The sequence below is a fragment of the Nematolebias whitei genome, chromosome 1 (assembly GCF_014905685.2).
Source record: "Nematolebias whitei isolate Nwh7 chromosome 1, NemWhi1, whole genome shotgun sequence".
Lineage (NCBI taxonomy): Eukaryota > Metazoa > Chordata > Actinopteri > Cyprinodontiformes > Rivulidae > Nematolebias > Nematolebias whitei.
In genome coordinates this window covers 58,090,146-58,114,523 of record NC_056498.1, presented here as the reverse complement: position 1 = coordinate 58,114,523, position 24,378 = coordinate 58,090,146, and the positions used below count along the sequence as shown (strand labels likewise).

The 24,378-nt window shown below is 41.8% G+C and overlaps 2 protein-coding genes across 2 annotated transcripts in view; one reads left to right on the top strand and one right to left on the bottom strand.

Moving 5' to 3' along the window:
* Positions 1 to 642: 642 nt before the first annotated feature.
* On the top strand, positions 643 to 5,936 carry LOC119429258 (leucine-rich glioma-inactivated protein 1-like). Its single transcript, XM_037696953.1, has 9 exons — positions 643 to 670; positions 795 to 1,413; positions 1,523 to 1,594; positions 2,720 to 2,791; positions 2,879 to 2,950; positions 3,498 to 3,569; positions 3,959 to 4,128; positions 4,421 to 4,585; positions 4,676 to 5,936. Exons 1-9 carry the CDS (start codon positions 643 to 645, stop codon positions 5,491 to 5,493), a joined length of 2,088 nt encoding a protein of 695 aa, XP_037552881.1. The 3' UTR covers positions 5,494 to 5,936.
* Positions 5,937 to 6,961: 1,025 nt separating this feature from the next.
* mark1 (MAP/microtubule affinity-regulating kinase 1) overlaps positions 6,962 to 24,378 on the bottom strand; it is a 36,612-nt gene continuing 19,195 nt past the window's right edge. The window contains exons 4-18 of the mRNA XM_037679411.1: positions 17,590 to 17,638; positions 17,320 to 17,385; positions 17,066 to 17,136; positions 15,660 to 15,716; positions 15,341 to 15,577; positions 13,752 to 13,871; positions 13,557 to 13,656; positions 12,888 to 13,000; positions 12,612 to 12,804; positions 11,824 to 12,005; positions 10,535 to 10,629; positions 10,269 to 10,409; positions 9,055 to 9,306; positions 8,156 to 8,200; positions 6,962 to 8,072 (exon numbers count right to left, since the gene is read on the bottom strand). Coding sequence (XP_037535339.1) covers positions 7,727 to 8,072; positions 8,156 to 8,200; positions 9,055 to 9,306; positions 10,269 to 10,409; positions 10,535 to 10,629; positions 11,824 to 12,005; positions 12,612 to 12,804; positions 12,888 to 13,000; positions 13,557 to 13,656; positions 13,752 to 13,871; positions 15,341 to 15,577; positions 15,660 to 15,716; positions 17,066 to 17,136; positions 17,320 to 17,385; positions 17,590 to 17,638 — 2,067 coding nt within the window. The 3' untranslated portion in view covers positions 6,962 to 7,726. The remainder of the gene's footprint in view (positions 8,073 to 8,155; positions 8,201 to 9,054; positions 9,307 to 10,268; positions 10,410 to 10,534; positions 10,630 to 11,823; positions 12,006 to 12,611; positions 12,805 to 12,887; positions 13,001 to 13,556; positions 13,657 to 13,751; positions 13,872 to 15,340; positions 15,578 to 15,659; positions 15,717 to 17,065; positions 17,137 to 17,319; positions 17,386 to 17,589; positions 17,639 to 24,378) is intronic.

The window sequence follows — 24,378 nt, the reverse complement described above, 5'->3', positions numbered from 1 at the left end:
TACACTAAATCATTGGTTATGTTATAAAGTCTCATGGCAAAAAGAGAGAAAAGTTCAAGGTACAGAACTTTATCGAGCCAAATAATAAGATTTATCTTATCTGTCTTGAGATTACACCGAGCCAAAACCATTGCAACTTCTCCTAAGTTTAGAAAAGGCAGACCTGCTGCCTGATTCTATGAAATAAAAAATAATCTTTGACCAAACTTACATCCACAAAACGCGTTGGCTGAGTGCATCTCAAGCTGAAAGTGAAAATACAGAATAAGTGCATGAAACTCCAACACCACCAAGTGATTTATTCTGGTTCAGAATTACACAGAAGTACAACTGGGAGGGCTGTGACTTTAAAACTGAAATAAATCTGAAATAAACTAAACAAATACAATATACCATTGTAAATTAATGTTTGAGCTTCATTGCAAATAAGTTTAAAAAAAATAATTTATTAAAATCAGTGAAACTATTTTTGGGGCTTTTCAGGTTTGTCTCAGGGATTTAAACAGACATTAGAGTCAAATGTGAGTCTATTCGGGGGGTGGGGGGTTCAGTCCATAAACAACAGATGTCCAGATAACGGGGAGGGGGGGGGGGGTCCTCACCCCATCTCTGGTCAGAAACATTTTGCATCCTGCTGTCACCATGGAAACCGCGGAGAAATCAGGAAACAGTACTTCCCTGAAGAAATGACTCGTTTTATTTTTAGGGAGACAGTTCTGCAGCTGTTCAGGTTGCACGGATAACCTGGCCCCCCTCTCCTCACCCTCTCCCCGGTCCTCCTCCTCCGCGTGCAGGAGGAGCCCGCGTCTGCGCCGCACAACCCGCTTCTCCCCCCGATTCACGAGAAAATTACACAATCCCCTCGGCCCGTCTGGGCGGAATCCTTCGGGGCTGGGGTGGTGGTGTTGCTGAAACCATCTCTAGGCGTGGTTTTGGATGGAGACGCTCCTTCTGCTCCCGCAGGGATCCCCACCTGCCCTCACACCGCCTCTGTCACGGCGCCAGCTGGTGTCCTCCTCCCTCAGCTCCACGCTCCACCAGACTTTTCCACGAGTTTTTTTGCTTCGAGTCACGGAAGGATATTGATTTTGTGTCACTGCGGTTGTGCTGGGGACGCTGGTTCGATCCCCAACCACCGGCGGAGCAGCGCGCGCTCGGCCTCTCCGGGCAGGAAGCACCGCGGAGACCCCCCCGGTTCGTGTTGAGGGCTGCCCGCCGCGCTGCGCAGGGACGGGAAACACGCAAAATGTCCAGAACGTCGCTCTGGCTGGTGGCCTCGGTTTTACTCCTGGTGGACAGCCGGAGAGCCAAGAAGCCGAGCTGCCCCCTGTCCTGTACGTGCACCAAAGATAACGCGCTGTGCGAAAGCGCAGGCTCGATCCCCCGCAGCTTACCCCCGGATGTCATATCACTGTGAGTTCATGCTTTTATTTCTAATCATCATATTTAGAGCAAAGACTTGTTCTGCTGCCTCCCCTGCAAGAAGAAGGGATGAGACATTTGTCGTGTCTGACTCCCTCAGGTCGTTCGTCAAGTCGGAATTCACCGAGATCGCAAAGGAGAGCTTCATCCACACGCCTCCCCTGCATCTGCTGTGAGAAAAGCCTCCTCTCTGAGCTCCTTCTGCTTTATGTTGCATGCTGTCATTCTCCCTGTGCAGATCAACGCCATGTTTGATGTTCAATCAGAGTGGCTCAGTCAGGGAGGCAGTTTTTATACGTGCACTGTAGTTTGATTGAGTCTGGTGAATGTGGTCTGACTTCAGAACCAGATGTATTCCAGGGGAATCCCTCATTCCTCTGAGTCATGACTGAGCCACATTCACACAAACAGGATTTCTACAAATCCTTATCTGAAACAAGAAGGTGCACTGAAAGTTGAGGGACAGCAAGAAAGTGTCAGTCTTCGACTCTGGACGGTTTGTACTAACCCATCCATCTATCCCTTTCTTTACACGCTTCTTCTTTTCTGGGCCCTAAGGGAGCAGGTGTGTTTCTCCAGCGGCCATTGCAGGTCACAAACAACCGTTGATGCTCTCACTCATGCAGTAATCTAACCTGCAACATTCTTGCTTTGAGGCGACAGCTCTAACCACTGTACCACCCCTCATTGAGTAACGTTGTTTAAAGTAATATAAGATATAACGCTGGGGTCAAAAAAAGATGCTGAAGCTGAGAAGAGTCGGTCAACTATAGGAAACAAACCTGAGCGCTCAGGTTTATATGACCGTACCCTCTGATTAATACAGAAAGTTGAATAAAAACCCTGTTTGCTTTCTTAAAAAAAGCAAAACAGAATCTTAATTTCTCACTGACACTCAGTCCAAGTCCTCCTGTAGAAGTTGTTTTTTGCAGAACATTGCACCAATCTTTGTGTTTTTTCCTGATTTCCTGGATGGATTTCAGTGACATTTTCATGGACGCGGCACATTTCGGCTTCACAGACTTGTGGGGGTTCTGTTTCACATTTGGCATAGTAAAACTTGATGTTTTGCTGTTTCAAAGTGAACTCTGTGATGGACCAGAGACAGGTCCAGGGGGTACCCCACCTCTTGTTCTGGAGAGGAGAAAAGAAGCGGATAAAGAAAATTGATGGATGGATTTGTGTTGTTGTTTCCATTGTCACATGCAGACATTATAGACTGCTAAAATGTTGTTGTTTTTTCACATCCTGATGACCTTAAGTAGTAAAAACTTAACCTGAGGCCCTCTCTGCGCAGCCTCTTCACAACCAACGACCTGGAAGCAATAAACGAGGATGCATTTCTTGGTCTTTCTCATCTCGAGTATCTGTGAGTTAAATCTTTTAGGAAACGTCTTTTTCTTCCAACACGCAGAAGCACATCTGTTTTCACACATTCACTCAACGCCTTTTTCAGATTTATAGAAAACAACCAAATCAGGTCCATATCGCCTCATGCTTTCCGTGGACTGAAAACCTTGGTGCACCTGTAAGTACTCGTGTTTTTTTTTCCTTACTGTGCAAAAAAAAACCAAGATACTGTACGTTCATCATCGAAAATAGCACAAGAATACGTATAGCGGGGCGTAACTGAATATTAGCAGAGTAACACTGTTCTAATAAAATGCTGACAAAGGTTTTTAGCAAAGCTTCTATTATTGTGACACGGCGCAGCTGTTAAAATGATTATGAAGCATTATGCTTCATCACAGATGAGGCAAAATAAGTGCATTTCTTAGTCATACGTGTTTAGATTTTCCAAGATCTCCAATAAGTTACTTTAACACGAAGCCTGGAAAAAGTCAACAAAACTTTAAGCAGTCAGGTTCAGTTTCTGCTTCTGTTTTAAATTACAGAAAGCCACAAGAAGGCGGGGAGGCAGACGCTTGTAAAATAGTTTCATATTGAGCTCCCAACATGCAAAGTTCCTGACTTTACCGGGTGCTCGCTGATATTTGTTCACATGAATGAAAACACATTAGTGTAAAACTGAACAGGGGAGACACTGTGAACTAACAATAAGCTAAATGTTTCAGGAGTCTGGCCTACAACAATCTGGAGACCCTCCCCAAAGATTTGTTCAAAGGTCTTGAAGCCTTGACAAAAGTGTAAGTATGGATTTTAATGACATCAACTACTCATGCGGATTTAATGTGTCTAATGCATCATATGCAATACAATAACTGTCTGAGCATTCTTCCATAAATAGAACGCTGCATCATTTATTGCACGTCAGCCCAGGTTTCACAAGCGCGTAGGCAGCCGGAGCTTTCAACGCCATTAAAATTACATGCAGTAACGAGCGACGGAGCGTTTGCAATCCATCATTCAGCCAAGATGTTGCCTTTTGTCAACCAGAGCGCAGAGTGAAGATGTGAGAGTTAGCGATAGCGCAGGCACGCCTCATCCTCTGCAGCTGTTCAGACTGAATCCCAGCAGGGAAGGAGAGAGTGTTCCTCTTAGCTTTTGTCGTGACGGCTGCTTGTGTTCCTTTCAGAGAACTGCGTGGGAACCTCTTCACGTGTGACTGTAAGCTGAAATGGTTGGTGGAGTGGATATACAGCACCAACGCCACCGTGGATCAGATTTACTGTAAAGGCCCGGCCTCGCAGCTGGACAAGAAAATCAACGACTTGGAACCTCAGTCTTTTGACTGCATCACCACAGGTAGAGACAAACTTACAGATGACTGCCCAGAGGCGAAGGCAGAGAGATGATGCCTTTGCCCGCGTCTGTGTGTGTTTGTAGCAAAATATCTCATAAGTCAGATTTTTATGAAACTTTCCAAAAGTAATCCATGGATCTACAACTAAATACCTCATGGAGACAGCCCCACTCAGCATGTCCGCCACAGCCAACTGACCTTAAAAAACACACAAAAAATGACTACGCCTGCGTTTAGTTGTTTTAAAGACCATTCTGTCTTTTGAACGTCACTGTGTTTCTGTTCCCTCCACAGAGTTTGCCTCCTACCAGTCCCTGAAGTTCGAGTCCATTTCAGTGGAAGCATTTTCTTTTGGGAACGACCAGTATGTTGTCTTTGCACAGCCCTTCATTGGGAAGTGCAGCTTTCTAGAATGGGATCATGTCGAAATGGTATTCAGGAGCTTTGATGATATCGACAGTAAGTATCAAGTTGTTCTAAATAAACCTTGATGTGGTTTAAAAGAAAAGGCTAGAAGAGAAACCATTACATGGTTCTGTTTCATCACAGGCACGTCCACAGTGATCTGCAAACCTCTGGTCATCGACAGCCAGCTCTTCGTCATTGTGGCTCAGCTGTTCGGAGGCTCGCACATTTACAAACGGGACATCTCTGCCAACAAGTTCATCAAGCTCCAGGGCATCGACATCCTGAGAATTCGCAAGCCAAACGACGTGGAGACGTTCCGCATCGACGGAGAGTCCTTCTTCGTCGTAGCGGACAGCTCCAAGGCCGGTTCCACCACCATCTACAAGTGGAACGGTAACGGCTTCTACTCTCATCAGTCCCTCCACCCGTGGTACCGGGACACAGATGTGGAGTACCTGGAGATTTCCTCCAAACCTCACCTGATCCTGTCCAGCAGCTCCCAGCGGCCCGTCATCTACCAGTGGAACAAGGCCACCAAGCAGTTTGACAGACGCACGGACATCCCTGAGATGGAGGATGTTTACGCCGTCAAGCACTTTTACGACAAGTCCGATCTTTTTATTTGCCTGACGCGCTTCATTGGGGACTCCAAGGTGATGCGCTGGGATGGGGCCCTCTTTAGAGAGCTACAGACCATGCCCTCTCGAGGCTCCATGGTGTTCCAGCCCTTCGCTGTGGGCAGCTGGCAGTACGCCATCCTGGGCAGCGATTACTCCTTCACCCAGGTGTACCGCTGGGATGCCAAAAAGGCCGAGTTTGTTCGTTTCCAGGAGCTGAACATCCAGGCACCAAGAGCCTTTTCTCCCGTTTCCATAGACAACCGTCAGTTCCTGCTGGCCTCCAGCTTCAAAGGCAAAACTCAGATCTATGAGCACTTGGTCATTGATCTCAGCAACTGAGATTTTCTTTGTTTTGAATTTTATCGAATGGTTCGTTGTGATTTATTTTTGTGCGTTTAAAGGAATTTCACGCATCAGATGCAGTGTTGAGCAACTCGCAAAGGAAAACTCAAGTACGGACAATTTTCCCATCAGTTTTAAACCCCATTGGAATCCGTGCATGATCCGGTTACAGACAAAAAGCACGTATCTCGACTAAACCTTCGAGAGGCATGCATCCAAAGTTAGAATTAGATTCCAATAGTTTGTGACGTTTAATGCATGAAGAGCCTTACATCAAAGATCCACTGAACATAAAGAAAGTCAGGTTTACTTTTTGCAATCAGCTTTTTAGATTATTTGCCAATGTTTATACATTTATCTCATGTATTTATCTACTGAAGGTAATATTGAAACACTTTTTAAGCCGACGTGTTTAACGGAACCAATCTGCCAAGACAAATGTTTACATTTTTCTCTTTCCAAGATTTGTAAATTAAGCTTTTGTATGTTTAACGAGGGTCCGTGTCAAAGAGTCATAACTGAGGAGGATTTAAAAGTTATGCATAAATTTAAAACAAAAGTATTGTAAGTACATGTATATCCTTGCAACTTACATTTTTATTGTTAATGGTTTGTATAGTGCAAAAGGTATTGGACAGTTTTTATTATCTGAACTGTTTAAAGACACTGAAATGAAGAAAATAGAGAATATTGTTGACGATCTTTTGAGTAACGTATGCAAAATACATCCCTTGTGTTATGATTTGGATGAATTCCATGTTACTTAGAGTCAATAAAGGTTATTATTTCATCTCAGCTTTCTGCACGGCATAACTTTGTGCGACATCCTGACAGAATCTAAATGAGATCGCAAAGGTGTGCCGTGAGGTTGTGACAATCCACGAGACGTTAAATTAAATAAATACCAACAAATAAATCCTTTTAATCTTCTCCGACAAAGTGCACGCCTCAAATCTACAAAGCAGCACGTTACAATGTCATGAAATAAATACAGTAAAATCGGCAGAATTAAAAATAATAAACAAGGAGATACACAGGAACCTGCACAACCACACTGACGGCAGGACTAAATCTGGCTCTTTAGAACGGCTCCACAGCAATAACTTCAAGCTTGCGACTCCTCATGCGTCTTCAGTCTGGATGCACACATCGAGCACGCTTCTTCCCAAAGTGAGCCAAATTCAACCCAGCCGTTCTCTGGAATCGAGGACAACCAAAGTGGCAAAACAAAACACGGGTGCTACACGCTCGTGTTCACCCTGGAATACTTGTGCAACTGCAGCAGGGACCTGCAGATCCCCGCGGTGGAGAGAAAATAAAGTGAACACGTTTTCAGCCTTAACTAAAGTTACGACTCAAATCTGTGTGGTGCAATTTAGTGGTTTTTTTTTTGTTTTGTTTCCCTAAAGAGGCAAAAATAACAGAAAAGGCAAAAGAATGTGACCCTTAATTTTCCACAACATAATTTAGCGATCTTTAAATAAACCTGAAAACACTACTTGTATATTGTGGTTCTTACAGATTATTTTTTTTTTTTTAAAAGGGCGACTGCAAGAAAACTCGACAGAATCGTTGCTCGAAGAGACGTGAATCATATTAGGAAAATTAACCCAATTTAAAAAAAAGACAGTATTAACAATAAAATTCTGTACAGAACTCAAAAGTAATATACAATACAGTACCTGCAGATGTTATGCATACAGTACAATTTTTTTATACATAAGTTTTAGTATGGGCTCCAGCCTGATTTATATACTGCCTTAACAGGTGGAAAAGCGGTTATCGTTAGCTTACGGTAATTTTAATGGTTATTCAGCGAAGAAATAGATCTCCAAGTATTTAGAAAAACAGGCTGAAAACATTATTGCAGGATGGTCATCTTCAGTTGCATACTGCATGTGTTACATGACTGCGTCCTCTGACATGTAGCAGCAGGCTGATGAGAGAGACGAGGCCGGACGGAGAGAAATAAAATTAAAAATGTTTGAAAAGTGAACAACGAAGGGTTAGTTAGTTTTGCCATCTGTCCGTCACTGAGGTTAAACCTCGTGATATCTCCGATCTGCACTACCCTGTACAGTACATTCACGGCCAGGATTGCACGTTCCCAGCCGAGTCCACCCTGATTCTGCGCGGTGAGGCCCTTCAGTGCTGATTTAGTCCCGTGAGTCAACACTAATCCAGTGATGAGAGGAGGCTCACCGAAGCCTGAGTGGTACTCCATCTGCCGTCACAGTTTGAGCTCGTTGGCAATTTTGCAGGCGATGTTCTTAAAGGCGATGGACGTGCCCGATATCCTCTTGAAGCGCACGCCGTTGAGCGAAAGGCGGGGCAGCTTGCACACCTCCATCTCCCACTGGACCAGATTGTCCTGGCGAGCGTCGCCGTGGACGCAGAAAAGCAGGAAGCGCTCGCGCTGCTCGTAGTCGCAGCTGTTGGCGTCCAGGACTTTTCGGATCTCTCTCATCATGTCGGCGGGCTCCATGGAGGAGGTGGTCTTCATGCTCCAGGTGAAACGCAGCGAGCGGGGCTTGGCGTCTCGACAGCCGTCTTCCTTAGAATCGCCAGACGCGCTCCTACAACAAGTGAGGACGAACATGTTAACAGAAGCAGAAGTTAGAAGGTCTCCATAAAATCAGCATCCAGATCAAAACCTCACCTCGGTGTTTCCATCCTGGCACTGGCTTCTCCCTCACTAGGCACCCTGAAATAAACCCATAGACTTTTTATATTTAGGAGACAATATCAGCATCATTCATCCCTTCATCTGCTACCCAACCCAGCCCAATCATCACTGAACACAGATGGGGTAGTCAGGCATCATGCCAGGAAAGAATCCACACTCCTGGATGTCAGGGCTCAGCACACAATGAGGTGACGTTCGGAGGCACTGACCCTTAGAACTCACATTTGCATTATCCCATCCAGAGTACCATACCTTTCCTTAATCCCCACTGACGCGTTAAGAGTGGAAAAGTGGATCTCAATCTACATTTCTTCTTCTGTAATTTGCCTAATTTTGTTCTCTTAAGCTTGGCACGAAGATGGAGGAGAGTAAGGAGAGGACAGCTCGCAGCTAGAGACAGACATCTGGTGGCTTAGTAGAGACAAAGCTGGCGAGCCGAGACGTTTAGTCAGAAAGGCGGTGGACACGAGGGGAGGAGAGGCACGGCATGACAAAGGTGTCAGAAGGCAAGGATGTGGCGTGGTGAAGGGCAAGTACGTAAAGGAGTTAAAAACAAACAGGGCAAAAAGAAGTTTCTTTTTTTTATATGTACTGTTCTGGACAGGAGCGAGGAACATGAGCAGCAAGCGTTAAGTTCTCCTACCTCCGGGTTGACCTGAAAGACAGAGCTCTATAGGCGGGAGGAAAAGAAAAGAAAGCTGTAAGCCTCTAGCAGGTGGGGCAGCTAGAAGCTGACAGTAGGGGCTGACTGCATGAAGAGTCTGATCTTTTACGGACAGGAAGTTCGTAAAAAGTACCCCAGCGTGACTAAAACTATTTACAGTGAAACTCTGTTTAAGAACGCTGCAGTGCATTTGATTGTTTTCACTGACCTGCGGACAAACTTTGAGGTGATCTTGCCGATGATTCCCGTGGAGGTGCCCCTGCGTTGCTGTGCAAGAGCCCCCGTGTCATGGGACAATGTGGGCGAGGCTGGGGGACCGTTATATGTAGCGCTGCGGCGGTCTCTGAGCTGAGCTCCGTGAAAGGTGCTGCGACTGGTGGTGCCCCGGGGGAACCGGTTTTTCTCAGGTGTGCTAATACTGTGTACTGAGGGAGAGGTGGAGGGATCACGTGGAGAGGAGCTGCAAAGTCGCCAGATATAAAAGAAGACAAAACATGTGTGAAAATATTCTGTCCATCAGCATCAATAAAAACACAGGAAGTGAACTGCGAACTAAGGATGCACGATATTATCGGCAGGGTAACGGTATTGCCGATATTAGCGTTAAATATCGGACATTCCATCAAAATAACTCACTGATATAAAAGGAGCTGTTTTTGTATGACAACCCAGTGACAAGGATGCCTGCAGCGCCAGCACATGATGACGTCACGAGCGCCCACCTCATCTGATCACGGCAGAGAGGAAGAAGTCAAAATGTCGGCGGTGTGGAAGTTTTTTTTCAATGAGGAAATTGGATTCCAAAGATTTATAGACTACGTTGAGCCTCGCTACATCGTCCCCAGTCAGAGATATTTTTCCGACGTAGCCTTACCCAAGTTACAAGCCGTCATTTCCAACATCATTGAGAAGCTAATAGCCGATAGCACTTGGGTGAGTTTTACCACAGACATTTGGACGTCGTGTTAGCCCCGTTAGCATGATTAGTCTTGTGGCACAAAGGATAGACAAAACTTTGAACTGTCCTTCATGAACAAAAGTGCAGAGGATCCCACACTGCAGCTAGAAACCTGGAACAAGCCTCCACAAGTGAGACAGCATCGCAGGTGACTAATGCTAATAACATTTAACACTCTTCATTTAATATAAGTTAAAGTGCTATGCATATGGCTGTTACTGAATATATGTCACCAGCTCTTACAGCTGTTACACAGTTTTTGTAGCAAATAAGCCTAAATAAGAGGGCGACGTTCTGACAAAGTATATAAAAATATCAGTATCGGCCAAATAAGTTTTAGCATATCGATCAAAAATCCAGTATCGTGCATCCCTACTGCAAATGTTGTTTTAATGTAAAAATGGGAACTTTATAAGCACTTTTTGTGATCTTTCACAAGCTGTCAGTGCAGAGCTGCTGCCCACCTGGATTTAAGCTCCGTGTTGTCATCGATGGGGGGCAGTGTGCTCTTTGAAGGATGCCCCGACGAGGACATAGACTTGGTGTGACGAGGTCGTGTAGAGCTCAGTGCAGTGGACGGCGTATTTCCTGACACCTCCGTTAAACTGAGGACCGAACACAGAGAGGATCACCACACAAACACGGAGACTCAAGACAAAATCTAAATGAAGCCAGGAAATAAACAACAGAAGGACCCAATTAATTTAGTAGATAAATGTTTTATCTTTACCTGCTGTCTTTGCCATTAGGAATAGCTGAATATCGATCCATGGAGGATCGTTCACACACATACGTGTTTCTGCGAGTCATTGAACCGTTGGCCTGCTAATGGAGAAAAAGAAAAAACAACAACAAATAAACAAAAAAAGAACCAAGATGAAATCACAAAAAATGTTTATGGTTTTTATTTTCCAATACTGAACTTGAATATTAACACATCTAAATATCTAGATCTATATTTAAGTGAAGTTTCAGTCTCCTTTTCATGAACTAGAGTGAGACAAAATTGTTATTATGAGAATGAACTTAAATATATACTTTTACAACCAAACCAAAAGTTTTAGTATTTTTAAAACATCAAAAAATTTAAATACAACAGTAGAAAATAAAAGGTAATTAACAGGATCTAAACAACTCAAGTATATAAAAATAATCTAGTATTTAACAGAATAAAAGCAAATAAGGAAGTGGGTTAACAAAGGCCTCCAAACATCTAATTGTAAAAATAAAATGAGCAACACAAAATTATTTGTATAAATTAAATATTAAATCAATATAGAACTGCTAACAATGTAAATATTTAGTAGCAGTAATTTGTCTGTTCAGGCACCCTGGCAGCTCCATGGTGGCATGGAGGCAAGACACTTTTAGATTTTTTTTTTTTTCACCAAATTTAAAGAAATTTCACAAAAACACCAAGTGCATGTATTTGTTTTGTTAGAAAAAAGCTGTTTTCCACAAACACAAAAACAACCTTATATACACGAAACACTTCTACATTTTTTTTTTTTGTTTTTTGAACGTCCAGAGGACCTGACTTCACTATTTTAGATTGTTCTACCTGGATTATTGAGCATGCATCAGGACATTTTGAACCACTTTGGCCTGGATTGCCTCAAATTAGTTGAGAGTTTTAAGACTGAAGAAGTCTTTCAGATGAAAGATGAAACATTTCTACTTTTTTTTTTTTGTTTTTTGAACGTCCAGAGGACCTGACTTAACTTTTTTTAGAACCTTATATACAGTATTTTGATTAAAATGCACACATCTTTAACTCTTAAAAAAGTTAATAAATCTATCCATTAGTTGAAATATTTAGATTTTGCAAAACAATATGAACCTGACAAGGCAGACAAAATAAAACAACAGATTTTTGCCGCCACACTGAATTTTACCTACTGATATTGCTCTTTATCCCATAAATTAAGGCTAATGCACTTCACAACTCTTTTTTATGAATTTCTTTTAAATAGGTTTAAAAAGTCTATTTGTCTGCCTTCTCTGCATCTGCCTCCTCACCCCTACAGCACTCGTAGCTTTCTTCCTCTCCTGCACCCCCAGCGGTGAAGCAGGAACGTCTCCTTTCGAAGTGCTGAGCTCCAGCCGACGAGCTCCGTCCCACTCCTCCCTGTGGTCACTTTCCACACTCAGGGCCTGACCACGCTTCGAATACGACACCGCTGGTGGCACAGATGGACCCACTGAGAAGAAAACACAGATATGGAGGGGGAATTTTTTACAAATACGTGTGATTGTTCAGAAAAGTCATCCAACATTTAATATTTAGGGAGAAACAGAACAAACAAGGACAAATTCTTGGTTCCAGTAGCATTAAGCAAAGCCGCTCAAAGCCAAAGTTCACACAAGATCAAATCTGTCGGGCGTCAAACACAACGACACTTTGCTTTATAACATATGCATTTACAGAAGCCAAGGTGAGCATGTTTGAAGCAGAGCTGTTCCCCCTCCTCATGCTTTCACGGTGCTGTTCTACAGGGAGCTGCAGGAAAGCAGCTAGCCACAAGAGGGCGCCACAAACAATGGCTCCACATGACGTAGGAGGAAGCTGCCACAGCCAGTTCAGTAAGGCTGAGTCACTGAGCAGTTCATAAAATTAAGTCTGTTTAGATTTCAGGTGTCTTCCCCCCCATCTTAACATTTAAATATGTTAAAAAGTGTGAATCTTACACCAGCATGTTTGAACCAGTTAAGTGATCCTGCTGTTATCAGTGACTGAGGGTAACTTCCCCCTTCACAACACGCAGCCCGCAGCACTCTCAGAGCTGGGAAATACAAGATTACTTTACTTGGCTTCTCTACGACACCACCACCATCATCATCCCCACCATGATCACTGTAGCGGCGCTGCTTCTGATTGGCCGAGATGCTGCGTGTGACCTTGGGATGGGCGGGAGAAATGCTGGAGCTGTTGTTGATGTCACTAGTCGGTCTCTGTCTCTGGCCCAGGACACTGTTAGTCACCGGCTCGCTGCCCTCAAACTGCAACACAACAGCAGACGATAACAGGGCGTGGTCGGACGGCATGAGACCATGGTGATGACGAGGAGTTGAAGGAAACTCACCTCTGGAGCTTTTCGGCCCAGCAGCAGGTAGGTGGCCATGACCTCATCGTACTTCTGGTTTTGTAGAGACTCTGTGATCTCATCTTTAGGGAAACCCATCGTCACCATGAGCTCTGATTGACCAGAAAACACGTTAGATTCGAAAATGTGACTCTGAACAGTAGAGATTATTCTGCCTATCGATATCAGTTAATAGCAAAATTTAACTTTATATAAAATGTACAAATTTATTATTTTCACCATAGAAATATCTTGGGATGTCTCCAATCCTTCCAAACATTGTTCTCTTTGAAATCTTCAGCAAACTTGTTCTAATGCTATTTAAAGTTTTTAGCTACCCCTATACTACTTTTAGTTAGCCTTTCGGCTTTCAACTAGCCTTTTGCTACTTTTGGCTTTTAACTACCCCTTTTCTACTTTTGACCCTTATCTGGATTCTTGCTTCTTTTAGCATTTAGCTAGCCTTTTCCTCCATTTTTATTTCCACAAGGTTTGTGCTTTTTTTTTAATTTTAGCTAGTCTTTTGCTTCATTTAGCTTTAGCCACTTAGTTTCAACTTCTTCAGTAAATTTCAGCCAAGCCATTCAACATTCACACTTCACTTTACAGAAGATGTTTTCTCTCACTCATTAATGGCGTCTACACGCTGATGGAGACACTGAGACGCACCTATTCTGGATGAATCATTAAAGTCGGGCTCAGGCTCAACGTAAGGTTTGAGCTCCTCCTCGTCGTGACCCACATTCATCCAGTGGTCTTTCATGATTTGCTAACAAAGAAATGAGACTGTTAAAGTTATATAATATACACAGATTTCACTTTTTCACCCCTTCACAGGTAAATACTGTTTCCCATTTTAAATACCTCCAAACTGCCCCGTTTGACGGGGTTGAGAACGAGGAGCTTCTTCAGCAGGTTTTCACAGTCTGTGGACATGTAGAAAGGAATGCGGTACTTTCCCCGCAGCACTCGCTCCCTAAGCTCCTGCACAGTAGCCAAACAAAATTTAAACCAAATGAGAAAACGGCAACAAAAATCAAAAAGGCTGCATTGTGCCATTTATTTAGCACATAAAGAGGCACTGGAAACACATGAAAATGGTTTAAAATGGCTTATTCAGCACAAAAAGAGCAACATAATAATTAAGAATCATGTTCCTGATAAATGCAGCAGTAAACACAGATTCTCATTTAGGTCACTGTAGAGTGGGAGATGGGTTCATAGACACAAGCAACCCCTTCAACATGGCATGTGTTCAAACAATACATTTCTGATTAAAAACATTGATGGGTGAAACAACAGACAGATCACTCCACCTTGCTTTACACCAGGCATTTGGAATTATTTTTACTGAAGGCTTATTAATGGGACCCTGTGTACATAATTTCACTCCACCACATGTACCACATGAGGTGCGAATGACAATAAAGAAACTCTGACTCTGACTCTGACTCTTATTTACTCCTGAACCCTGAATAATCGGTTAAAACTATATAAAAAAAAGAAGAAAACGTCACCTCATTTGTTATATGTTAAGTAGCTAAGTTTATCTAGCTACCTAACAGTCACCAATGGTGTGCCACAAGGCTCAGTTTTAGGTCCCACTCTTTTTACAATTTATATAAATAATGTAGGCCAAAACATTCCTGATGCATCCTTGCATCTCTATGCTGATGACACTGTGGTCTATTGCCAAACTAACACAGTTGCCAAGGTTTTCCAGCTTCAACAGTCTGGATTTGACATCATTCAGTCAGACTTATCCCATCTCAAGCTGGTGCTAAATGCTGACAAAACCAAAGAGATGTTGTTTTCCAACAGAAAGTTGGTGCCAGTTACTCTTCCTCCTATCTCATCCATGCATGGTGTTCCTGTTGAGTTTGTAGATTTGTACAAATACTTGGGAATTTTGGTCGATGCACATCTCTCTTTTAAACCACATATCGAAAATTTCATAAAGAAACTGAAAATAAAACTGGGTTTCTTTTTCAGAAATAGATCTTGCTTAGCTCTGAATGTCAGAAAACGCCTTGTAACCACTACCTTCCTACCGACCATTGACTATGGTGACATTGTTTATATGAATGCTCCTGCCAGCTCCTTGCAGATGTTGGATGCTGTCTACCGTGGTGCGCTAAGATTCATAACTGGTTGTAACTACCGTACCCATCGCTGCACCCTGTACTCCTTGGTCAGTTGGTCATCTTTATCTACACGCTGACTACTAACATACCATATTTCTTGTATTAAATGTCAGTCTTAAAAGCTTGAAAGGCCATATGTCTGTGTTTGTCTACTTCATTTGAGTTTGTGACTTCAATAAACATTTTCTTATTTATGTATTCCTCATTGTCATAGTTTTTTTCAAGGAGAAAATGTCCAATTAGCGAGTTACCATTACATTTAGAGTAAAATATTTATGGAGTGAGTAGGTGATGTTTCCGAGAACTTACCTTTAGGTTCTGTCCGTCGAAGGGCAGTGATCCGCTGACCAGTGTGTACAGGATAACTCCTAGACTCCAGACGTCCACTTCAGGACCATCGTACTTCTTTCCTTGAAAGAGCTCAGGAGCAGCGTACGGCGGGGAGCCGCAGAAAGTGTCCAGCTTACTGCCCACGGTGAACTCATTGCTGAAGCCAAAATCAGCTATCTTAATGTTCATATCTGCATCTAGCAGCAGGTTCTCAGCCTGATGGGAGGCAGACAGAAAACAAGTTGTTAATAGATACAAGGATATAAGCCAGAAGAAATCAGATCAGAAAGGATCTTACCTTTAGATCTCTATGTACTATCCGCCTTTGATGACAATACTGCACTGCAGACACGATCTGAAATACAACCGCACCTCACAGGTCACTGTTAAGATACTTACAGAAACATCTGTTTTTACAGAAGTTCTCAGCAGTAAAAAAAAACCATGTACAAGTCACACGAACACTACGATCATCACAGATCTGTAAAGATTTTCTTCAAGAGCTGACTTGCATCATCTCATCGACAGTCCCAAATTACTTAGTTTACAGCAAAAAAATCATGACAAAAATAATTTGTTTTATTTATTAGCTGTTATGTTTTCAGTTAGCATGTTACGGTCGTAGAGGTTTTGACTTCATTTAGTTTGAAAATGTGTTCATAACTTCCATGTTTTTCCTTATTGTGTTATTTTAGAGATTCACCTGTTCATTTTGTTTACTTCATTTTCTCCTTGTGTCACTTTCCTTTGTTTCCTCATGCTTCCTGGTTCCTCAGTGTCCTTTACACCTGCTCAGCATCTGCTAATTACACTCAGGTGTTCCAACTCAGTGATCACCCTCTGTCTGTTTTAAATAGACCTCTGCTTTCTGTGTTGGTGCCAAACCCTGCTGCTGGTACCATGTTCCTTGGAATGATAATGTTTGCAAGCTTTAGCGTACAGTCAGGACTTGATGTGATAATTTGGTTAGTTTTAATAACTTTCATGTTGATTAATATGATTTGACATGCACTTTAATCTTTCATCTTTTTGAGGGGAAAAAAAGTATTGAAATTGGACCAAAACAGTTCAATTTGTTTTCAGAAAGAAGTTTAACAATACTGCCAAAGTTTCATTGGTAAAAGTTTTATAGATATGTCTTTTCATATCATTACTGATAATATCGCAGGACTAACTTTTCATTATTTCGAAAAGGTGGGGGAGATGTGCCAAAACAAGTTCTTAGAGCTACTGATTGAGGTCTTATATTATGTTTATCCTATGACACAATCAGAAACTGCTGTGGCCGAGACATTCACTGACAAACGCTACAACAGCATCAACATTGATGAGACAGAAACCAACTGTCTAATGATAAAGTCGTATGCATTAGTACAAACGAGTATTTCAACTTAGCTGGATTTTGATCTTATGCTGCAACAGTCCTTTTTGAGCCATTCAACGAAGAGTTTTAATACCCAAAATAAATGGTTTATGAAGATCTTGCTAATGTTGCACTAAAATAAATGTTTTCTATTTATTGTTTTAGCTGTTGTTGCATATATTTAACCACTAGGTGTCAGAGCAGCATTTAAAACTCTGAAGCCATCAGCAGCCTGCCTTCATCCTGCACTCCATGACAAAGCTAGATTTTAGTGAGTGCAGCCTTCCTTCAGAAAAGAGTGATGCTATAAGAACTGAGGTACTGGAACCCTGATGACTCACCTGTCTGAACTTGGCCCTGGCCTCCTTCTCCTTCATTCGGCCGTGAGCCACTAGATAGTCGAATACCTCTCCTATGACAAGAAACAACCCATGAGACGTTATGTTTTACATTTATGCGTTTAAAAATAGTAAATGGCTGTAATGTAATATCCATATTACATTTGAGGCAGTTTGAACTTACAGGAACTGAACATGTGCATACTGAAACAGATGAATACATTTAAAAAAGTGTGTGTGGGGTGGGGGGTGCTTACCACCGCTTGCATACTCCATCACTAAATAAAGTGTCTTTTCTGTTTCAATCACCTCAAACAGTTTTACTGCAGGAGAAATAAGGAAATAAAAGATGAACCATAAATCAAGCTTAGATTTTTCACATTAAGCAACCACACATGGTTAATACAAAACTATTTTTGAAAATCATATTTAGGTACCATCACTACAAACAACAAAATACAGTGGTAAAATTTTAACTATTTCTTTGTCAGTGAGTTGCTTTGATTATCAGGTTCCAGTTCACTCACCTATATTAGGATGATTCAGAATCTTCATTATTCTGACTTCCCTGAAAAGCTGTGAAGACAAAGAGGAACATGTAATCCTCTCAGAACCATAAATATAACAAGAAATGACTGTGTTTAAACCTTTGCTGTGAATACACGATTAGAAAACTTGCGAGAAAATGTAACTTTACACTGATTAAGGATCTAAATAAGGTGAACACCAAGTCTTAAAGGAGTGTAAAGCTGAATGTTCATTAGACACGACAACCTGAGGATCATGGGAGTATTAAACAACATTTATGTCAGATACAGTGACAAAGCTCGAATGCTTCACACAGATAAGGTACAGATTTACAACCCTGAGCTGCAGGGAAGCAAGACGCCGCATTATTGGCCACACCGATAGCATCACTCACTGCAGAGCTGCAGACGGTCTGCAGTCCTGCAGTTTGAGCTTCTGAACAGACTAACTTGGTAAAAGTTTTACATTCTGTCTGAAGAGAGCCCTTCATGTATTCAAGCATCCTAAAGTTCGTTTCCTCCGCTCAGCGTGTGTAGCTGAGTGCAGTCAGACAAGAAAAGCACCCCTAAACTGCGTCTCCTCAATCTTAAGTTTGTGTCAGCTAAGCGTCTGCAGCCACGTAGAGGTGCTGTTGAATCATTTACATTCTGCTGATTTCCCAGTAGAGGCCATGTTCGAGTGTCATATTTCAGCCCTGACTTGACAGAGATTTTTTCACCTACAGTAAAGCCACCTGAGACAGGATGCAGATTTTATTCTTTGCTGACTTTGTGAAAAATATTCTGACTCAATGATGCCTTATATATTTTTCTGTAACTACCTACATGTTTGAAATTATAGACAAACATGAGTATCCCTGTTTTTGTGTTTTTTTGTGTTTGTCCTGAGCTTTACACAAGTCTCTGGATAGTGTGTGTTTGTAGTATCCTGAAGCATGCTCAATAATCCAGGTAGAAAAATCTAAAAAAGTTAAATCTGGTCCTCTGGACATAAAAATAATTTTTTTAATTGTAGAAACGTTTCATCATTCATCCAAAAGACTTCCTCAGTCTGAGGTGCTGTATTCAGCTCAGTCTCTTAAATAGCACCGTCTCAGAGTGGATCAACCAGTTTTGTTGCTGACAACCAAAACCAGCTGATCACATGCTCAAGAAGGACCATCAGCCTAACAATGGGTCATTAGCACACTGATGGCTGTTTACTATTCACAGGGGGCTAAGTGATACTAGCAATAACAGCATTGTAAGAGGGGAACAGTTGAACCTGGAGGCCTCCACCCCTGTTTAATGATGGACGATTTCACAAAGATGGCCTCCTTTACTCCTCTCTCAAACCGTCGTTCCTCTCTGTCCAGGATGTGAACATCTTCATCCCTGAAAGAGTGACCGCTGGCCTGGAGATGAGTGTAGACCGCAGAGTCCTGGCCTGATGGTGTTGATCTTCTGTGCTGGGCCATCCTTTTGGCCAGTGGCTGTTTTGTTTCCCCGATGTAAGACTGATCACAGCCCTCCTGACACTGAACAGCATACACAACATTGCTCTGTTTGTGCCGGGGGACTGGATCTTTGGGATGAACCAGTCTTTGCCATAATGTAATTTGGGTTTAAAAGCCACTGGGACGTTATGTTTAGAAAATAAACGTCTCAGTTTCTCTGATACTCCCTCAACATATGGAATGACCACTGGTCTGGGTCTGGGTTTCTCCTTTTCACCTGATGGCTGACTGGAGTCCTGTTTGGGTTTCTTCTCTGCTTTTAGGAAGGCCCAGTTAGGATATCCACATTGTTGAGCCTGTTTTGTGTGGGATTTCTCCTTCTGCCTGGCTCCTGAGTTAGTGGGGACGCTGTCTGCTCTGTGATACAGAGTCCTGATGACTCCTAACTTGTGCTCCAAAGGGTGATGGGAGTCGAACTGCAAATACTGGTCTGTGTGGGTGGGTTTGCGGTACACCTCAGTTTGCAAATGTCCTCTATCAGAAACTGAGACCTCACAGTCCAAGAAAGTCAACCTGCCATTTTTTTCATCTTCTCACGTGAACTTGGATGTATTTATCCACAGAGTTGATGTGGTCAGTAAAATGTTGGACTTCCTGAGATTTAATTTTAACCCAGGTGTCATCAACATACCTGAACCAATGACTTGGTGGTGTCCCTGAAAAGGAGGTCAAGGCTCTCTTTTCTACCTCCTCCATGTACAGGTTGGCCACAATAGAGAAACTGGAGACCCCATAGCACACCCATGTTTCTGCCTATAATATTGCTCCCCATATGTGAAGTAGGTTGACTGCAGGCACAGTTTCAAGAGTTGACACAGTTGTTCTGTGGAAAGTGTGGTCCTGCTGCTCAGAGTGGTGTCTGATTTTAATCTTAAACTGACCACCTCTACTGCATCATCAACAGGAATGCACATAAAGAGTGATGTGACATCAAAAGAGACCATTGTTTCATCAGTCTCCATGATGACATCCCTCACCTTATCCACAAAGTCCATGGCGTGTGTTTGTAGGTCATCACACACCTTTTATATCAGTGTGAGCAGACCGAACTCCCAGCTACAGTCTGGTCCATACAGGTACTCCGTCTCACTAATTATTTCCTCTGATTTTTGGCTCGGCTTGCTTACCCAGAATTATCTTTTTATTAATATTTTACCTTATTAAAACCAAAATAAATAAACTATTTAAGAAGAACTGCAGAGAGTTTAAAGATTTTATATTGCTTTCAGTATCAGGGTTGTGGTAGCTCGGCAGTTAGTGCTGCAGTCTCATAATCCTGAGGCTGCAGGTTTGAATCCAGGTTGCACCAGAAAGTTCATCCAGGGTAAAACAATTGTCAAATCTTTTGTGTAGCAGCCGGGGGGTGGGTGAGCATATTTAAATAAAAAAAATAAAAAAAGTGATATTTTGGCCCAAGTCTGGTATGGATTTCTCTTCAGTGCCAAGAAGATAAGAAAGAAAAAAAAAAACACCAGGGAAACACAATAAGTAACATTTTTCTTTACAAAAAAGACCAATGTTTTGCAGTTTGTTTTAAATTAATCCCACATAAACAAATAAACACTAGTGAAAATACTCACTGGAGAAGCATACATTAGATTGAAGCTGAAAATATTCCAAAACAAGAGTACAAGCAAATATAGGTTTAGTAATGTTGATACAGCTACAGTTCATTTTGTTATAAACTTTAGTTTTTGTACAATAAACTAAATAAATATAGCTAAAATAGTGTACATAGTCATGAATTATTTGTTGATGATTAATTGTATAATAAACAATTGACATTAACTGCTTTATTGCCTTTAAAAAATAAATAAATAATATACTGTGTTGAGCATAAACTTTGATGTTTTGAACCACTTTGACTATGGCTGCCTCAGGAGTCGATGGGGGAGAAGATGGGCCCCAGAAACCATCTAATCACCATCAAACTGGTTGGCCCACTATGTGAGTGTGCTGCTTGTGGGACTGAGTTTGTTGTGGCTCATCGGACTGATGAAGTCCTTTGTCTGAAGGACAAAAAGTCTCAACAAAAAAAGAAACCGTCCAGATGACCTGACTTAACTTTGTTGGAATATACTATTTTTTGCCATTATTATTTTCAAGTAGCTTGCATCTTCATTTAGTTTTAAATATAACTACTTTCAAATTGAAATTACTTATCAGGTTTTAAGAGGCCATCTTGCACATTTTGGGTAATTATACGTTTCGCTTTATATGCATGTAAAGGCCTGAATGTTTGCTAAAATAAGGCAAGTAAACACTGAAATTAGCAATTCTCCACAACATTTACTCAGGAACCGCCTGAAAAACTTCTTTTGTAAACTTGACTTTTTGACATCCCCGTGAAACACATTTGCATAACATCAACCCAGAGGCTAGTTTAGCACAACTGCAAACAAAAGTCCCTTTCCCCCCACATTGGTTTTCTCATGAGGTCGGCACTGTTCCACTTTGGATATTCACACATATGAAACAGAAGCGACTCAGTGTGTTCACAAACAACAAGCCAGCACAGCAGAAATGAGCACTCTTGTTGATTAAAGCAGCATCGTAATGGGCTGTTGTTGCCAACTAGGTTGGCAACGAAATAATGTGCACGGCCTAGAATACAACCTTGCAAGCCGTGCACACAAAAATAGGCTGCTCAAAACACAGCCACATGGTTCACTGGTCGTTCAACAGAAAATTTGCATATTTTCTCACAATGTTGAGTGACTAATCTCAACTAATCGCAGTCCAGTGAGATAATACATTTAGAGCATGCTCATACACCAGCTTGGTTTTATGGCTACCTTTGTTTCCAGCTTAAAAGGCATATTAGCAGAAGCATCCATCCATTATATAAGCAAACATAAGAGAATAACTACCATACTTGCCGCCATACACAAAAATGTTTAATAAAGTGGAAAAAACATAAATAAGTCGCTTCGCCTTATAAGTCACATCTATTATGCGTCACCGCTGACGCGCCACGCTTGCTATGCGTCTCCACTCACCACCCGGAAACGTGGGTTGGTGTTGTGCCAAAAATCAATTGACTACCAAATGGTGGTCGTGGGCGCGTGCACGGGAGGACTTTAACAAGAATTTAACAACATTAACACTTAAAAACAATTTGTTTGCTTGAGATTATAGCGAAGGTGTGTCTCAGTTTAACTTTTTCTCAATAAATGCACTTTAATGGTCAAATCAGCTGCATTTCAAAAATGGATTTGTGGCTGCTGGAGCTTGCAGAGGGAGGACTTGCTGTGCATTGCTTCAAAATTTAAGAAGATTAACATCTAAAAACAATTGTTTGTTTGCTCGACATTATAGCGAAGGTGTGTCTCAGTTTAATTTTTTCTTAATAAATGCACTTTAATGGTCAAATCAGCTGCATTTCGCCTGGGCGGCGCGGCGAAATGCAGCTGATTTGATGTTTGCTCCAGGAGTTTCAGAGCGAGACGAAGGTGGCTTTATGGCAAGCCAAGTGTCTCATTAATAGCCACTTTTACCTATTAATGAGACACTTGGCTTGCCATAACACTTGAGGGCCCTCTAGCAGCTGAAAATGGTAATGTTTAATGTTTTACATGGCAGAATGAATGAAATCGTCAGATCTCAGTCAAAAATTGGGTTATAAATATGGGAAAAAATGTATATTAGTCGCTTGGTGTATAAGTCGCGGGACTTGCAAATTTATGCAAAAAGGTGCAACTTATACAGCGAAAAATACAGTATGTCTTCTGAACATTTGAGTAACCCTAGATTTGTAAAATCTCATCATATGAATTCTAAACTTGAGAATGTGTAGTTTTAAACATAAATTGGTTCAACAATGATGCTGTAGTGCTTGACTTTGGAATTAAATGTCAGCAAATGTTCATTTTAAAGTGTTAAATATTAGAGGTCAAGAGCTTTGAGTAAACAGCTGAGTCACAACATAGAAATAGTGAAAATATGACAAGTCAAGTCAAAGAGGTTTTAGTCAAAACGCAGCCTGATCTGCCGTAAAATACGTCAAATAGAATGTCATATGTTCAAGAAAAATTACGGCTAATTGTTCAGTTAATACTAACAAACTAAATGTTTTACTGTAACTGCATCATAAAATGCTCCTTATGTACAGATGACATGGAGCATAAGAACAGATATGCTTATCGTAAAGATAGACAAAATAAACTTCACATTTAAACTTGGCATTTACAAAGTGCTACTTTGTTATTTCACCTTTTAAAGAAGTGTGTGATGATAAATATTTTATTACTTATTTGACCCCTTTTTTTTTGCTAACATAAATCTTGTAGTTTTTGAATGGCCCAGAATAACAAGGGTCTCCTGTGTAGTAAACCCTGCTCCATATTCATCAGCTGCTGCATGGGCCTCAGAGGTTCCCCCATGGTAACAGAGTCAATTAGAGTGGAAACACACCGACACAATAGCCAGAAGATGTCCTGCAGTGCAAGACAAACACGTAAGTCACAGCATCAAATCTGCATCTGTTTTTGCACGTTCCATAATATGTCATGCATTATATAAAACAGATTTATTTTCCGGGATGATGGTCAGCGTTCTATCTTGACCTCTTATCTCCTCTTTGTCTCGTCTCGTTTGCGTCATTACCCTGAAGCTCCTCACATGGAAAGCACGCGTTCAGCCACTTGGAAACAAAAACTAGAACAAATCTGAGCCAGGCAGTGGAAAACGACAACAAACAGAGCCCGTCAATACATACTCAATAGGGATGTAGCCACCATGGAGGCTGACAGGAGATAATGAGTTTGAGATCTTTGATCGCGTCTGTTATGAGTATCAATAATATCTACAGACACAAAGGCAGCCACAGCATGGCATAAATCAGTTTTAAACATGTGCTGTGACCATGCTTAGTCAGTCTGAAGCCACCCTCCGCTGAGGCAAAATAAAACCCATTCAGACTAGACAGAATTGAAAAGATCTTTCCTGCTGATAAACGGAGGCATTTATTGAAGAAAATGATTACAAGAAAAGATGAACAAACTGCATCACACACACGAGGATGCACGGTTTCTAATGTGGCTGAATTTCGGCAGTCTGTGCCAATGACCTACTTCCAGTGTCCCTGAGGCATCCAGCCACCCAAACTAGCCTTAATTACAGCGCAGTCCGCATGAAGATGGAGCAGAACAGAGGATATCTGACAGCGAACACTTGCAGGAATTGGCTGCACTATTTCAGTCTCATAAACGAAGCTGATCATTCATCACAGAGATTATTGATGCAAGCCCTAACGGGTGCATGTTTTAATGCGTAAAAATGGTACTCTAAAACC

What these genes read in the sequence shown, in the direction of transcription:
- LOC119429258 (XM_037696953.1), top strand. Translation starts at nt 643, where the DNA reads ATGGAAACCGCGGAGAAATCAGGAAACA. An exon ending in CCCCCGGATGTCATATCACT is followed by an intron (nt 1,414 to 1,522) that starts GTGAGTTCATGC and finishes TGACTCCCTCAG; the next exon opens with GTCGTTCGTCAAGTCGGAAT. An exon ending in CTTGAAGCCTTGACAAAAGT is followed by an intron (nt 3,570 to 3,958) that starts GTAAGTATGGAT and finishes TGTTCCTTTCAG; the next exon opens with AGAACTGCGTGGGAACCTCT.